The sequence below is a fragment of the Pungitius pungitius genome, chromosome 8 (genome assembly GCF_949316345.1).
Source record: "Pungitius pungitius chromosome 8, fPunPun2.1, whole genome shotgun sequence".
In the NCBI taxonomy this organism is placed as follows: Eukaryota; Metazoa; Chordata; class Actinopteri; order Perciformes; family Gasterosteidae; genus Pungitius; species Pungitius pungitius.
In genome coordinates, this window is record NC_084907.1 from 4,646,213 (window position 1) to 4,663,185 (window position 16,973).

Here is a 16,973-nt window from a genome sequence, read left to right on the forward strand (position 1 = left end):
TTGGTCGAGCCCCCGAGGCCGGGTTGAGGTACGAGTATACCTGCGCATCCTCTTGGACCGATGACTCCGGGAAAGATTCTCCCAGCTGCTCTTAATTGGCAACGGTGAATCTTATTCATGGGGGAAATGGCCTGGAAAAGCCCAAACATGTATAACTTTTGATAGAATGTCTCATTATGGAAAGCAGGTGGTAGCGGAGGAGAGGGGGGGGGGGGGGGTTCTGCTGTATAGGCTGTATAAATAAAATAAATCCAAGTAGATCATTGTTGGTAACAGACGGTTAAAATAAAAAGGTACAGCTGATGCCTCCTCTGCCTCCATCAATGTCAGACGTACATTGGCCTCGGCATCACTGGAAACCAGTTTAGTTTTGCCAGTTCCTTTCCTTTGCCTGCGGTGCCCCCTGGTGGTCAAGTAGGAGTATGACGTCAGACGTGACGCAGGGGTGTTGGATTATACTTTTACATTGGAATTTTTTAATAGGAAATACTAGTACTCAGTGGCAGCTGGTCCAAAGAGTGCAATGGGGCGTTGCCATGAGCAATGACAAAAAAAGTTTTATTAATTTTTGTGGTTTATTATTTTTTAAATACATTTTACAAATAGTCAATATTTAGGGTTTTGGGGCTTTTAGAAAGTGGATTATATACCCGGTAACATTTGTAAATTAAGATATCTGCACTATATCCCGCCGCCCTGCGCTGTCGCCGGGGAGAGTCTGACGCACCGCTTAACATAAGAGAAACCACGGGTAGTGTCCTTCCAAGACCCGACCCCCCACTTTTTTCTAGTGAATGTTTTTTTAGTGCATTTTTTAATATATGAATATTAGCATTAAAGTTTTTTTTTTTTACACTTTTCATTTGTAGCTTTGAATCTTTTTCTCAATTTATCAAACAAGGTTATGACATTTTCAAATAGATATAATAAAAGGAAAAGGAACATTTTCACACGTATTACCAAAACGTAGTTCTATTATTTCCATTCTTTTGTCCTTTGCCATTTCCTTACAAGCTACGTTTTTGTGAAACTTATAGGGGTTTATTTAAAATACACACGTTTAGATATAGAGAAGAGGATTTCTTAGAGAAGAGAAAACACTAAGTGATGTAAAGCCATGTTGGATTTAACAGCTGCTACTTCTAGTTATTGATCTTGTGAAGTGTAACTTCTACCTTCTTGTAATGGCGAGGAGTGGGGGGGCGTGGGGGGGTATAATGGTTGAAACCAGTAAAAGCATTTTTTTTTTTAAACCATTAAACTTCAGTACAATTCTTCTTTATTCTTCTCATCACTTAAATGTTTTGTTCTGGTGCAGTTGGATACAAAACAAACTTTTTTTACAGAGCCAACCAAGCTTCTAAAAAAAAACAAAAAACACAACCAACAAATGTAGTAAACAACATCACATGTAGGCGTCACTCGTCTTCCACACCATACATTCTCATTTAGTTCAAGAAGCACGTAGCATTTCCAGCTTTTCTATTTATTTTCTTCATTCATTCTTATCCGAATGGGAGTGTTGTTGTAATTGTTGTAGTAATTAAAGTATAAACAAAACACTTTATCGTTGAAGTTAAAAACCTACCGAGAGATTAGAAAGAACAACATTTCTATGAAAGACTTTTGGGGGAATGAGTAAAGATGTTTGAATGAAATTACCCGCATTGTGTTTGAACATCTGTACAGCTTTTCAGGTTTGGGAGATGCTTGCTTTTAAAAAAAAGGACAGTGGCGACGTGTTTAGGGAGTGGGTGAGGTTCTCAGGATGGAAAATGGAGAAACTAACTCAAACTCAACTCATTTCAGACAAATAAAAGAGTAATAAATGTACTCTGTATTTGAAATATTTTCATCCGCTTTAAAACCACAACAGCTTTAACAAAAATATTTAGCAGTGAATCTGAACCAACCCCATAAACTTAAAAACACACATTAGGACTTACCAACGGAGGCTGTAGACCATCAGCTCTTGTTCTGTCAAAATAATGGTTTTGTGAGTGGAGAAGAACCTCACACACTTCTACACATCCCTTGCTCTCTCACACTCACACACACCTTAGAGATAGACACTAACATCTGGAATGGTTCAATTGATAAAAACTAAAAACACACCTAGCTTGTGAAGTATACAGTCGCGGGGACGGGTTGAGTGAAATCCACCCTTTAGGTTTCTTTTTTGATGCCGGTAGAGCACAGTTCATACAATCACGTTGTATAAAAACCTCAGTGTGTAATTATATGAACACACACATTCACACACACACACAAACCTATATATTTCAGATACACAGAACGGAAAAAAATAAAGTCAACAAGCATTTAAAAGGTTTAGTGTTGTACGTATAAGTATAAAAGCGTTTAAGATCCTTTAAAATGAGTCCGGACACAGGGTCGCGTTTCTTTCATAAACCCACGGAATAAAACCACGTAACGCATGCTTCTAAAAACCAGTCGGGAGGGGCCCGCTATCAAAGCCTTAGTTAGTGTCATTGACGATGACGATGACCATGTGTTCCTCGTCCAGATTACCAACAATCCTCTTGGCGGCCTGCAGGTACTGCTGCGAGAAGGCCCCGGGGGGGAAGGCGTACAGCATAGCGCCGGGCCCGCCTTCCTTGGCGCCCGGCAGGCTGACCACGCCGGCCGCCTCCTTGTTGCGCAGGTAGGTCACCAGGTGGCGGAGCAGGCGCGCCTGCAGGCCCGGCTCCAGCGGCGGGGCGGCGCCCTGCCGGTCAACGGGCCCCTGCAGGGCGAGCAGCACGGCGTAGCCGTCTGGCCGGCCCAGCTTGACGCGGCGCGACACCTCGTCCAGCCGCGTCTGGTCCATGCGGAGCCGCTGGGCGATCTTCAGCCGGTTCTGGCCGGGCGGCTTCAGCGTGTCGCGCATCACGGCGCCGAAGAAGGCGGGGCCGCCCTCCAGCAGGTACAGCGTGGTGGGGAAGCTGCTGTTCTTCAGGGCAAAGAAGCCGTGCCACGAATTGACGAGCGAGGCCTGGGCGAACTCTGAGAGCGTGCTGGGGGGGGAGGCGGCGCCGCCGGCGTCCGAGTGGGCGGCGGGGGTGTTGGCGGCGGCGGGGGAAGACGCGGCGTTGTCGCTGTTTCTGTGGTGATGGTTGTTGAGGTGCTCGTTGGACCTTTTGCTGTGGTGGCGGCTGGGCAGCTGGTCTTCTTCGTTGGTGGCGACGCGTCGCCCACCCCCTCCGTTCTCGGGGGAGTGGTCCCTGGGCTCGGTGGTAGAATCGGGGGCACGGACCCTCGCCCGGTCCGGGCTGGCCTCGGGTGAGGCGGCGCCTGCCTGCGCTCGGACCCTCGACCTCCCCCGCTCCTTCCCCCGCTCTTTCTCCCTCTCTTCCGTCAGACGGTCAGTGGAGGCGCTCCTGCTCCTCCTGCGGCTCCGCCTCTCCTCGCGCTCCTTCAGCCAGCGCTCCCTGCTCCGGCTGCGGCTCCGCGCCGCCCGCCCGCTCCGCCCGAAGGCCTCCACGGCCCCTGCCCTCCTCTCCAGGCTGCGGGTGGGGCTGGCGGTGTACTCCCTCTCCAGCAGCGCCCGCTCCCTCTCCCGCGGGATGAGGAGACCGAGGGCCGCCGAGGGTGGCGGGGGGGTGGAGCGGTCCCTGGCTCCCCTCAGCTCTCGCTCCAGGCTGCGGTGGCGGCTGTAGGCCTCGCCGATGAGGTCGTAGTGGGAGGGGGCCACCACGGGGGGCTGGTAGCCGGTGGGAAATACCCGAGAGGGACTTTCCTCCACTTTGGCAAAGTCCACCCTCAGGCGCCGTTCGGGGCCCCCCAGGGGGAACCCCCTCATCTGGGTGCACGCGGCCTGGGAGGCATCCAAGCTCTCGTACTGAATGTAAGCGAAACTGTCCCCCTTCACATAGTCGATGTTCCTGATGCTCCCGAACCGATCAAACTCCCGGGCCAGGGCGGCGAGGGAGTTCCCGGACCCGAGGCCGCCAACCCAAAGCCGCGTGGTGGGGTTGGCCTTCCCGTAGCCGATCTTGATCGGGTTGCCCCCCATCAGCCGTCCCTGCATGGCCACTTTGGCCCGGTGCGCCATGTCCAGGTTCTGAAACTTCACAAAGGCGTACGCGCCCCCCTGACCCCGGGCCGGGCGTTTGATCACCACGTCTTCGATGACGCCGTACTTGTCGAAGCCCCTCCTCAGCTCGGCCTCGGTCACGTTGCCGTCCAGGTTGCCGATGAAGAGGTTGCTGGTGGCCCGTTGGTCGTCCTCAGGCTTCAGGTCCTCCACTACCGGCATGGGGGGGAACCCATAAGGCCGCCCCCGCTCGTCCAGCATCCCGTAGTAATCCAGAATCCTCTCTCTCTCCCTGCTGAGCCCCAGCGTCTCCAGGGCGTAGTGGCGCGCCCGGAGGTCCCGTATGCCGCCCGCGCCGCCGGGGCCCGTGGGGGGGGAGAGCGAGCGCTGCCGGTACGGGTACGGCGCGTGGAGCGGCGCGTGCAGCGGTAGGTACCCGACGTCCGGCGGCGTCACGCTGCGCCTCCTCACGTACATGGGTTCGATCTTCAGCTGCCGGTCGCCCAGCACCAGGCGGGAGGATTTTGCGTGCCGGGCCTCCTTGGCGTCCTCCGGGTGCCGGAAGTTTACGTAGGCAATGCGGCCCAGCTCCGGCGTGTGCGACAGCTTCACGCTGACGTCACCGAATTTCTTGAACTCGTGAAACAGCGCGTCCTCCACGTCCTCGTCGGACACCTGCGAGCCCAGGTTGCTGATGAGCAGCGTCTTGTACTCCAGCGTGCCCGGCCTGGCGGCGGGCAGCTGCTGCTCCGCGGAGGTGGAGGAGGTGGTGGAGGCGGTGGTGCGCAGCGGCGGACGCCCGAGGAGGCTGAGCTCGTGCCGGTGGTGGAGCTCCAGCGCGGCGGCGCGCTCCTCCCGCAGCCGCGGCTTGTCGCGCTCCCGGCTCCGGCTCCTGCGGTGGTAGCCGCGGCTTTCCGCAAGCAGCAGAGCCAGCGGCGGCGGGGGCGGCGGAGGAGGCTGAAGCTCCTCCCTCCGAGAGCTCTCCCGGTCCCGTGTCCGTTTGGTGACGGCCCTGGACGGACTCGTATCCCTCCCGGCCTGCCTCTTCATCTTCACGGGATGATGGAGCTCAAACTTTTCGGCGCCCGCGACGGGAATCCGACCTCGGCGACGTGGTCAGGGAGCGTTAGCGACACCGATGTGGCAGCCGAGGGCTCCGGTAAAGAAACGCTACCGAGCCAACCGTTGGATAATTGCATAAACGTCCGAATAAAAGCATTAACTTGGTTAGAAACATGTCAGCCTCGGAGGGTCTGCAGCTACGCCGCCATCTTGGACAATAGGAATGTGCGCTTTCTCCGAGGAGGGCGGAGAGCGCGATGACGCATCTTCAGCTGACGTAATGACGTCACGCGCTTTATTTCTACGACACTGTTACTATATAATATATATATATATATATATACTTACTGACGTGAAGAGTACTTTTTGAATTAAATTCTATGTAATTCTATTTCATTCTTTTTTTATAATGTTGATATAATTTAGTCTTTTAAAAAAAAAAACTTTTTAAATGTCAACTTCTAGAATAAACTGATAGTATAAAAGAATTATTTTGAGCCAATTCGGGATTTTGATTATCTGGAAGATCGTGCATTTAATTGAACTTAACATAATTTTCTTAATGTTGGAAATTTGTTATAAGAAACATGGGACATCTGGAATCTGGTTACAGAAACATTTATCCAACATAACATTTTGTGAAAGTATTATCTGCTCAATTATAATGACACCTAGTGTTAACAGTTTCAAGGGAAAGTGCATCTACTTTAGGTACTACACACTTGAGAATAATTTAAAAGTACTTTACATGTTTTTCCATTTCATGCCTTATCTCAGAGGGGAATGTTGTGCTTTTTACAGACTAGTTTCTTTGTTTACCTGCAAACCAAAAGATCTGCTTTACAAACAAAAACATGATGAATGCAGTACGACTACTAAGACGCATTCTATTATGAATTTTGCAAGTGTACAGATGTGATCATCACACCATATCCATATTTATTTTTTTGACATCTGTTTTAAGCATCTTTACTTGTTTAAATCCTCATCCGTATTCTGAAAACTTGTCGTATCATGTAACATCACATTTCACGAGTCTGTGTTCATATTTTATTTGGAAACTTTGATGTTCAATATTTTCCTACATATAGTTCTGGAGTTTGAAAGAATTTCAAAGCAAATATGTCATTAAATAAGACTCAATAGATCCATATGGGCCTTTTCATATTTTTTATTGAAAAAGTAGAATAGTACAGTTGTAACAAATGACGTGAAGAAAAAGTCAATGTGAAACAAACAGCAGATTTTAAGTTCAAGTCGATACAAACCATTCCATCACACAATCAAATATAGATCCTCCCTTCTGACTTACACAACAGGTGTGTGTCTGTGTGCGTGTGATGACATTAGTCACTGCAACACGTGGAAGAAAATATATATTTGGTTATTTTCCTGCATGTTCAGGAACAAGCAAAATTCAACCACCTTAAATGTAAGTTAAAGGCCCAGATTTCTTTTTACTGTAAATTCTAAACAATCCTAGGATCTGATTCCCAATTGGATGACGCTGCATGTGATCGGCAGGCGGATACAAACACTTTATCATCCGAAATTCAGATCAACCCTCCCCAAAAAAAACTATTAGAGACAATAAATCCTCAAGAAATGAGCATTATAATGTGTATATTATACTTTGCCAGCAGTGTCCCGTGTCAAAGACAAATACTCATAAAATATCCTGATTGATGTTGTGATTGGATCCACCAGGACGCTTCCTAATGTGACGCGTGAACAAAGTGTTCACAATATGTTTGAATGAGGAACAGAAAACAAAAAGTTGTTTTTAAAATATAGTTGATTCATTTTTCACTCTCGATTGTTAACTACAGAGTCAAACAAAAAAAGACTGATGTAGAAGATCTGAACTCATTCATTATTTTACTTCAAGTCTAGGTTTATACAACGCGCAGACACAAAAAAGTAGTTATTATTGTGAAGACATTGCCGGACAGCAGGAATCACATCATTTGAGACTTGAGAATTTGAGACTTTCTCCTTTAAGCATCATCTGAACAACGTGCACACGTCCTCCTCAAAGGGGCGTTGGCAAAAAATAAAAAACAGGGTGAAATCGGGAGGGGAATAATCTTCAAAACATGCCCACTTTTCCAAAAAAAGTGGGTCGGCGTTACAGGAAAGCGAAGTGGAGACAGGCGGGCTTGTGGAATAGTAAGCGGTCACTTTGACTTCCAGCTGCTCGCCGCTAACAAACTTGACACTTGATTTGAGAGTATAGTGAAGGACCAATATCTATACTTGTGAGGAAGGTAAGGATTACCAGATGCCCGAGCACAGACTCTTCCTCCTCCTCCTCCTCAGCGATCTGGTCCGAGTCCAAAGTCTTGCCTTCGCTCTCCGCTCACAGGTCTGTCCGTGCTTTGGCGGCCGCGGGGGCGTACTTGGGCATGAGCTCCGTGATCTTGCGGATGAAGTCGGACTTTTCGGCGCAGCCTTTGCAGGACTCGCCCCACTCCTCCAAGATCTTCTTGAGGTCCTTCACCTTCAGCTTCTTCAGGTCCACGGTGGTCAGGTCCAGCTGTTTGTCTGTACGGATACACAAAGGACCGAGTTACCAACGTCCCCAAGTACTCTCTTTTCTCTCATGTCAGATTGTTTATGTTTAGATGCGGTTTGTTGTCCTCTGGATTCAAAAATAAAATCGCACAATTGTTTTTGTTTGTTGCATGTTTAATTGTCATAAATGAACAAATGTGATGCAGAAATAACAACATAATGATGTAGATTAGTAAAGTCTTAGTTCTCCTCTTGAGATGATGAGGAACTTGCTTTTAAATGACTCGTTTTCTGATGGGAGTCTAGTTCTATCGGTAGGACTGAACATCAGTGATGTCATGAGGAGCATCTCAGCGCTGATCCACTTCAAAAAGATATAACTAGCCAGAGATGAAAACTATACGAGAATGAGTCGAGTTTGGTGTGAACACACATTTAGAGGTGTGGTGAAGTACTTTTTTCTATACATGGTAAAAGCAGAGATGTAATGTTTGGTCCTCACCGTATTTAAGCTCACAGATCTGACTGTCCTTCTTCTTGAGCTTCTCACAGATCTTCTCGACAGGAACGTGGTGGCTGAGGGGCTTGGACACCTCGTTGATCATCTTGGTGGCGGCGTCGCTCGTCGCCCCGATGTAGTAGCACTGTTCAGGCGAGGGGGGGTTACACCGTTAACTGTGTTTTTAGTTTATTTATTATTACAGAAGAGGACATCAACACAAAGAAAACAGAAAAGGAAACTGAAGAGAACAACCAGTGATAAACACTGCAGGGTGCACGTGTATTCATCTTATGTGTGATCCGGTTAATAGGTGAGTGAGGGGTTTCAATTAGTGTTATGTAGTAACATGTATATCATTTCAAAATATAATTTAAATGAATAAAATAAGGATAAGAGGATCATCTCAAAGAACCAACAAATCCTGCACACTGAAATTAAATGAATGAATTTTACCCAATGAACATGGAAGACTGATATACTGTAAAAAAAAACGTTTGGATGGACAGTTTGTCTTTGACAACTACAAACGACAAAAAGACCTCGGCACATGGAAGATGGTTTTACTGCAACCTAGAATGAAAATGTAAAATCTGCAGAATTGTCAGTTGCTGTCGAGGGCGACTATTAAAAGCTAACCCAATATATTAAAAACGTTTCGGCTTTGCGAATCTGAAGTACAAAAACAATGTGTTTACTTACGAAGCGGTTTTCTTTCCCTTTGGCGTCTTTGCACGTCTTTACGATGGCCTGCTCGATGTCGGCGCTGTTGAACTTTACGTTGTTTCCCTCTAGCGACTGGTAGAACTTCCCGAGGAAGGCCGTACACACTGAAACAAAGAGGAAGACACGTTAGACTACGTCACAGAAGCAGTTATTGGGGTGGGGGCTCTGATCACATCCACCTGAAGCAAACAACGAATGTGTTGAGTGTCAAAGAGCTGTTGAAGCCATGCAATTTCACACATCTGCATTACACCTTTTGTTTTTTAACCGTTTAGGGATTAAGATCAACTGAACTCTTAAAAATTATGATTTGCATTACCAACAAAGTCTTTCGACAAAGAGGATAAAATAAGCAGAGTACAAAAACCATAGAAGCCTATGAAAGTTGCAACTATGTTGTTATCTTACTATGTACTAAGGTTTCTGTTATCTGCTTAATGCTCGTATTCTAAAGGTGATATAGGCAGGTAGGTACGTTATGAATCATATTTTTTTTCCAATTCCCAGGATTTGAATGTACCCCTTGTAAGCATCAAACTTGTACATTATGTCATGTCATCTGTGAGGAGAATCTCTCGCACTCCCTCTCTCGCGCGCGCGCACACACACACACACACACACACACACACACACACACACACACACACACACACACACACACACACACACACACACACACACACACACACACACACACACACACACACACACCAGCGCACAAACCTCCATCATCACCAGCTTTGTCTTCACACGAGACACCGGTGACATCTTTAAATAAAACGCTCCACGCGCCATTTAGTTGTATGTGCTTGGACGGCTAATGCTAAACTAAGCTAGCCGACACAGCTTACCTTCACAATCTCCCTCTTTCAGTGCGTCACCGGAACCGGGAAACAGAGCGAGCGCGAGAGCCACCGAGAACCCGCCCAACGACAACATCTTTGTTTTTTGTTCGTTTGTTTTTAAACCGTTAATCACGAAAAATTCTCCGCTGTGTCTGCCCCGCTTTGATGCAGACGCCGGTAAACTGACGTGCGTGAAGAAGGTTGTTCCGGTCCTGCGTCACGGTGTATCGGCGCTCTATTGGTCGACAGGCGTTTCTTTTCCGGTGGCCTCCACGCATTCTACGCTGATTGGACGGAGGCAGAGCCTTCCAGGAGCAGAGTCCAGTTGGCGCAGTCTGATTGGGCCACGACCTTCCACGTGCTCTTGTGCAGGCTTCTTACGTTCCACGTATGGTGACGTTCTATCCATCCATCAATATATTCATTACATATTATTTATCATGTTCAAAATATATCATGACATTTTAGACTATTTTTGATTCAATTAGTTTTGAACACACACAAATAATAATTTCCAGTTCCAAAAATTACCTAATGAATGACATTTAAAAATAAAATGAAAGTCTGGTTAATCATTGCAACAAATAGTTTCAAGAATGTGGAGGAATAGCTCTTTATTGAACTTTGTGAACGCACTGATATTCAGCAGGTCACTTAAAATCTACGATTTCTGTTTTTAGAAAAAGTAAATATAACTATTTAAAAAAAGCAAATGAATAAGGTATCATAATAACAAAAAAATCCCTAAAACTATGCCTTAATCAGGGCCAACAACGAGCAATTAATTAAAATACAACCATTTACTTTTTATTATTATACAAATAGTTCGATTAACTCGAACAATATGTAAGTTTAGTATAATATAATCAAGGAAATTGAATATGTCTTTCGGGCTTAATTATTATATAATGACCTTTCTTTGGCAGCAAATAAACATCCACATCTAACTTAGAGCCTTTAAACAGCAGAGACTGACGTCATGGTGTTGTTGGGGTTTTTTATGGCCGGTTACGTCACGAGGACTGCGCGATGTTGCAGAGTCACTGCGACTGCTGCTTCGACTGTAAACAAGGGTGAGGAGAACAGAACAGTCGCCATTTAAGCTAACGTTTGGCTTCAACATCCGTGCTTTCGATCCCTGTCGTTGTTTTTGGTATTGATATTAATTCGTGGGTTATGTCATGGTACCGAGTGGAAACAGAAACACTTTAAATAATAAGCGATTCAGTTTCGTGTTTTCCCCGCAACGGAGACGAGGTCGCACAGAGCTAACTTTAGCCCCTTAGCAAGCTAGCTTTAGTCCGTTAGCTAGCTAGCTTTAGCCGTCAGTTGGCTCGTCAACATCCAAAAGGCCCCGGTGTTCACGTTACATCTCTCTCTTAACTGTACCCACAATATCCTGAACCGTGAGTATCACCCTTTGTATATTTTCTAAAGGATTTCCGTCAAAAAACAAAGGAAACTACGTCCCTGGTGCTAACTAGCTTAGCAGCTAAAGTAATTTGCTAGCACAAGCCGACAGGGTGTGGGGTTGTGTTTATTAATTCCACTGTTCACAAGTGAATGTTGCCAATGCTGTTCCGATAAAATGTTATAAACACGTGTCAGATTAAGTCTATAGCTAATAGATTGACTAGTAACCTTGTAATCCAGACCGTGTTAGTGTCACCACCAGCCAGTCACGTGATTTGTCAACCTACAGAACAATAACACAAGAGCTGATTGCTATTTCGGTCTCAAATGAATGATCCTGCTCAATGTGCATCACAAGTTTTTCTGTTAGTAGCTGGACTTTCATTATGAGTTGTGTGTACGCTTGACATTCGACCTGCATGATTTATAAACCTGCAAATAGCTTTTAAGATCCAAACTATGAGGTTCCCTGCGTCTGACACTACTTACTGCTGTGTGTCTTCAGCTGGGTGGCTGGTCAGAGCAACCTCCTCCCACCATGGAGGCAGGAGGCAAGGACTGCGAGGAGGACACGCTGCAGACGGCGTTTAAGAAGCTGAGGGTTGACGCTGAGAGGTAAGTAGCAGCAAACTTCACCTGTGCAAACTGTAGGTGTTTCATTCTAGATCTTGGAGTATGCATACGTCTTCAAAGACATTGATGTGATAAATGGATTATGATTGTTATTTATTCCTTTGAATGCAGGAATTATAGTACGTGAGAGCAGACTCGCGTAGTTATTTTAATCCTTAATTATGTAAGCGGACCTTATGATTTAAGATACATTTGATTATATGTTATTCACGAAAAGGATGTTCTCTAATTGATCTCAGAATGTCAGCTAACATTATTCTGAAATGTTTTTCGAGACAGAGGAAAGCTCCGGCGCTTTCTATATTCTTTTTATGTCTATTTTTGTTGTTACTTTAATATAAACTCCATGTTCAGTCATAACAGACATGAGATGTTTGCTGTCGTTGGCTGCTCCAAAAGTAACGGTAAACTTCGGTCTAGTCTGTTTAAACAAGGCCAAACTGAACCAGCTTCCTGCAAATCACTCTGTAATCTTTCATTTTGTACGTTTGTCGGTTGGAGAAGTCACGGAGTTTGAAGCTTTGAATCCGGGTTTGATAAGCCCAAGACAGCCGGGTATTGATGCTGGTGGAGGAGAAAGTAACCTCGTCACCTTTCTCTTTTCCTTCCAGTTTACCCGGAGCTGTGAGTGTGTCGGAGGCATTTGTGCCCAGGGCGACGTCACGTGCTTCTCTCGACGCCAGCGGAGCGAAGCCCAAACTCGGCTGCCCGAAGGACAACTGGCACGGGTACGTGGAGCCGGGGACTTGGTCATCGGACTGTGAGGAGAAAAGGGCCAATTAAGTTTGTTGAGATACCCAATAGAAAATAGAGTGAAACTCACAAAAAATAGTATTTTAAATTAAATTGTCCCGTCATTTTAATACACTTGGCTTTTGTCATTTACATAAAACGTTGTTTGGTTAAGTTAAGAACACAAAAGATTTTAACGTCCAACTTAAAGGCAGATTGTGTAAGCTTATTCAAACCCATACAACAAAATAATCCCTCTCGATCATCCTTTCCGACCTACGACTAAAATCATGACGGAAAAAATCTAATCTAATTTCAAACGCCGTTAGTTAGTAATAACAGGACTTTCCATAAACATAGTCTGATCAGCGCCATCGTTCTCTCCTGTGACTTCTTCTCGCCTCCACCAGCTGCATGAGGAAAACGTCCAGAGGAGCATCCAGAACGCAGCGGCGCCGGCGGTCCAAGTCCCCTATCCTCCACCCTCCAAAGTTCACCTACTGCAGCACCGCCGCGGCCTCCGCCCTGCCGACCCCCAGTGGCGGCCTAAAGCACCAGCGCCTAGCCGAGCCCTCGGAGCCCTGCCCCCCCAGCGACGGGAGGACGCTCCCTGGCGCCGCCGTCCCGGCCCCAAACGAGCTCTCCTCCTCTGGCGCCGTCGGCCACCTCTCCCCTCTGGTTTTCGGCTCTTGTGGCTACGAGACGCGCGCCGCGGCGCCGGAGATCGCCGCTGCGACGGCGTTGTCCAGGCGGGACGGAGAGGGAAGCCAGTCGAGCGAAGAAAGCGACCCGGAGAAGAGCGGCGGGGGAGGAGCGGAGGCCGCAGAAGGAGCACCAGCAGCGACTCGCGGCGCGGAAGCCGCTGACTTCCGAGCGCTGTCCGAGCGCCACGGCGCCGCCTCGGCGGAGGGCCCCTGCCCGTGTGGCTGGAAGAAGAGCTGCGGTCCCCAAGGCGAGGACGAGACGACAGGCGGAGGGGGGGCGGAGTCCGAGTGCCGCTGTGGGCCCCTCCGTCAGGGCTGGCAGGGTGTGGAGGTCTACTCCTTCACCGGGCTCCGCGACGTCATATCCGAGTGCGAGAGGAGCCTGCCGGGCCGCGAGGGCGCGGACAGAACTCTCGGTGGCGCCGCCGCCTCCTCCTCCTCCTCGCCGCCTTCGTCGTCCTCGCCGCTGTCGTCCGGCTCCCCGCGCTCGTGTTCAGAGCAGGCGAGGGCCTTCGTCGACGACATCACGATAGAGGACCTTTCCGGCTACATGGAGTATTACCTCTACATCCCCAAGAAGATGTCACACATGGCTGAGATGATGTACACTTAAGAAATATTAAGACATCAGGAGGACACCGTTGGGTTTTGTTTTGTGCTGCTGGGGGGGGCGGGGGGGGGGTTGTCTGTAGCGGGTAGACGAACGGTTCAGGCCGGAAAGTAATTTAAGTAAACCGCGTTCACACAGGTTACAAATGTTTCCATTTTCTCTCTTTCTGTTTACCCCCATCCCTAAAAAATTATTTTTATCAACGTCGACAGAAACCGACCACTCCCCCCTCTATTTGCCATTTTATTTTATTGTGCCCATTTAAAATGTTCTGTTGCTCTTGGTGCACATAAAGGAGAATGGATGCAAACTGCCTGTGATCAGCTGTCTGGATTAATTTCACTCAATAAAGCAGCAAAGTGCTTTTGACAGCGTGTCGGCTCTTCAGTCAAAGCAGATATACAATCTATAAATAAAATTGTAATGAATACACAATCATGTTGCTTCAAAGCCACTAAAGAGTTTGTAAAGTTTCTCTTTAAAGAAAAACGGAATGTTGTGAAAAGTGCAAAACTTTACTCTGTGATGCTGCAAAGTAGAAATACAAAGTAACATAGAATGGAAGTTCTTGACTCATGGTACTTAGTGTTGCTTTTTCAAGGCTTACTCACTAATAAACAATAAATTGTTCTTTAGACAAAAGTGAAATTACAGATAAAAAATTAAAATTAATTTGGAATTCTGTTTCAATCTCTATTGAAAATGTGAAAATTTAGCCTAATATCAACTTTAACTGCACCCATGTGACTAAAGTGTAAAATTAGTTACATGGCTGCAAATATATAAACATTGAGAGAATAATGGAAATCTTTAAATGCAGTAGATTTCAGTAGAAGTCCAAAGAATTGTTTTACTCTTGTTTCATTTCAGCTCTGGTCTGCAGCTCTCTGAAAGGGTTGCAGACGGCCGCCAGGGGGCAGCGTCTCCGCCGGTCTTCCTCCAGGGTAACAGCGGTTTACCAGCATGTTTTACAGTGTATCTGGTTTCATTCAGCAGTGTCGCTTGTCCTCCCGTCCTTTTAAAGACTAACCCAATAAAAACAACTGAAGCGATCAAGCCTGTTCTGCACTGGTTGAGAATACCAAACACCCTCCTACCCACAGCCGTTTAAAAGTATTATACATGCTATTATATCAGGAGTAATTCTAATAAATATTCTGTAAAAAGTTTAAATTCTAATGAAAAAAATGAAACTAATGAATAAGTAATTATGTTTACGAATATACATCAGATGAACTTGAGTCTCACATTATGAATGATGTCACACATACAGAACCCACAGATTCTGGGACGATTGACCACACTTTTCATATCAAGCTTTTTAAACCCTTTGAGGTCGCCTTACTTCTCTTTTTCGCTTTGTACGACTTTCCGACCTCGAGCTCGCCGCATCGCCAACCTTCAATTTCGGCGAGAAGAAACGAGAAACCACAGAGAGCCTCTGTGGAAACACCCGGCGCCTCGTTTCTCGTAATGCAATTCGAACACTGAGACAGAAGAGGCCAAATTACTGAAGAAATGCCAGCAAAAACCCAGCTGAGGGAATTTTCTTTTTGTGGTTAAAAGGCACGTAGCGCGAAGGGAGTCTGGTTTTGAGTAACAAGACAGTGTCTTGTACAGTAACAAGACAACGTGAAGGTTTCACATGTCTCGCTCTTCCTCTGAAGTTACCCCTCGCTTGTTCAACTCTGTTCACTCTTTGAAACATGGTGCTCGAGAATTAAAACGAGGTGAAGCTCAGATGATTTACTTCACGTGTGACTTTTAGTCTCGAGGTCGTCATCCAGTCGATGAAATAAAGACGATCCGTCACGTGGTTTCTTTTCATCATTCCTTACAGTTCACCTCGACCCAGAGGAGGATCCAGGAGTTAATCAGTCACTGAACAAAAACACATGAACTCTTATGTCACTCAGTATTTCCGGCTCAGTACTCAGAATGTGGTCTGAGCATAATCTTTATTATCATATGAAACTTGTGGTTTGACACCATTTCTACCAAAATGTTCCCCCACAATGCGGCAAGACAGCAGCTGGGCTCGCGTCTCTGTTTTTTCATTGAACAGAAGTTTCACATACTGCAGAAGACCCGCTTTCCTTCTTTCTTCAAACTTCTGGAGAGAAGAAGAAACAAATGCAAAAACACTTTCAGTTTTTTAACCGTTCACAGAAAAGGTTTCAGCGTCTCAAAAGACAAACCAAGGCTCACCTTTTAACTTTCATTCAAGGGCTGAGTCCCGATTGGACGATTGGGACGACAGGTGAGCTCTGATCAAAGAGCTGATTGGCTCCTGGAAGTCATTCTGTCCAAAAATCCATATCACGGTGTTTAGAAATACGATATCCCGGTATGTGACGGTATTGCTTTTTCAAGTAAACACATTCATCCAGTGACCCTGAAAATGACCGCTGGCTACCCGCTCTTTGGCCAACTTGCTCGCAACTTGCCGGGGTGTTAGCTAGTTAGCTAGTTAGCTCGTTAGCGTGTTAGCTTGTTGTGACTGCTAGTGTTGCCACCAGAGGCTCGACAGACTTTGCAATAAATCGTTTTCTGATCTAACACAATTTACGTTGGATTTTCCAAAGCCAATAAACCTCCAAACAGACACAGCTCCTCTCTAGTTGTGTTGGTGCATCTCTAGTCTCTTGTTGTTCTTCTAACCCTAACCCTAACCCTGTATCGCTCTTTTCCGTGTTTTCATGTAGCAACAGAGTTACTTCTTGTTTTGAGCTGTACCCAGCATGCACTTCGGTGGGGTAATTTTTATAAAGTACAATTATTAGTGTTACAAATTGTCACAAGCTGTTGTGTCGAGGTGTTTTTCCCTGTTAAAGCATGCAAACTACAAATTAGCTGCAGATCGGATCTGACAGGAAGATTATTAGTCTATTAGTCTCTGTGACTTCTTTTTTTTGAAGGCTTGTGGAATCTGTCCAACGTCTCGTCCCACTTTGTCCAACGAGCCTCACATTTCACACCCGTTACTACAACAACAGAAAGTAAAGATATGAGCATCCACAAAACATGTTTCTGCACTCCAAGAAGCTGGGAATGATTCATTTATTTTAATATTTCCTTCTAATAGTCACCTGTTAGATTTGACTTTTGTCGGCAGGAATGCGGGCCGTGGGATAGGGTTCCTGTACCGGGATGAAAATGTGGGCGGTGCGAGATTGTGTTACCACGGAGAGCAAACAAA

The 16,973-nt window shown here is 46.3% G+C and overlaps 3 protein-coding genes across 4 annotated transcripts; 1 reads left to right on the forward strand and 2 right to left on the reverse strand.

The window, feature by feature from the left end:
- Positions 1-1,256: 1,256 nt before the first annotated feature.
- rbm15b (RNA binding motif protein 15B) lies at positions 1,257-5,414 on the reverse strand. The gene has a single exon (XM_037447860.2). The coding sequence runs from the start codon at positions 5,084-5,086 to the stop codon at positions 2,480-2,482; it is 2,607 nt and encodes an 868-aa protein (XP_037303757.2). The 5' UTR covers positions 5,087-5,414; the 3' UTR covers positions 1,257-2,479.
- Positions 5,415-6,253: 839 nt separating this feature from the next.
- manf (mesencephalic astrocyte-derived neurotrophic factor) lies at positions 6,254-9,892 on the reverse strand. Its single transcript, XM_037448032.2, has 4 exons — positions 9,689-9,892; positions 8,814-8,941; positions 8,115-8,256; positions 6,254-7,642 (listed from the first exon to the last, which is right to left on the reverse strand). Exons 1-4 carry the CDS (start codon positions 9,774-9,776, stop codon positions 7,458-7,460), a joined length of 543 nt encoding a protein of 180 aa, XP_037303929.1. The 5' UTR covers positions 9,777-9,892; the 3' UTR covers positions 6,254-7,457.
- Positions 9,893-10,669: 777 nt separating this feature from the next.
- oser1 (oxidative stress responsive serine-rich 1) lies at positions 10,670-14,148 on the forward strand. Of its 2 annotated transcripts, none has more exons than XM_037448212.2 (4): positions 10,670-10,755; positions 11,601-11,710; positions 12,340-12,456; positions 12,871-14,148. In XM_037448212.2, exons 2-4 carry the CDS (start codon positions 11,634-11,636, stop codon positions 13,775-13,777), a joined length of 1,101 nt encoding a protein of 366 aa, XP_037304109.2. In that variant the 5' UTR covers positions 10,670-10,755; positions 11,601-11,633; the 3' UTR covers positions 13,778-14,148. The 2 variants fall into 2 exon arrangements, with proteins under 2 accessions (XP_037304109.2, XP_037304108.2); XM_037448211.2 differs by having other exon boundaries at positions 10,697-11,088.
- Positions 14,149-16,973: the final 2,825 nt, after the last annotated feature.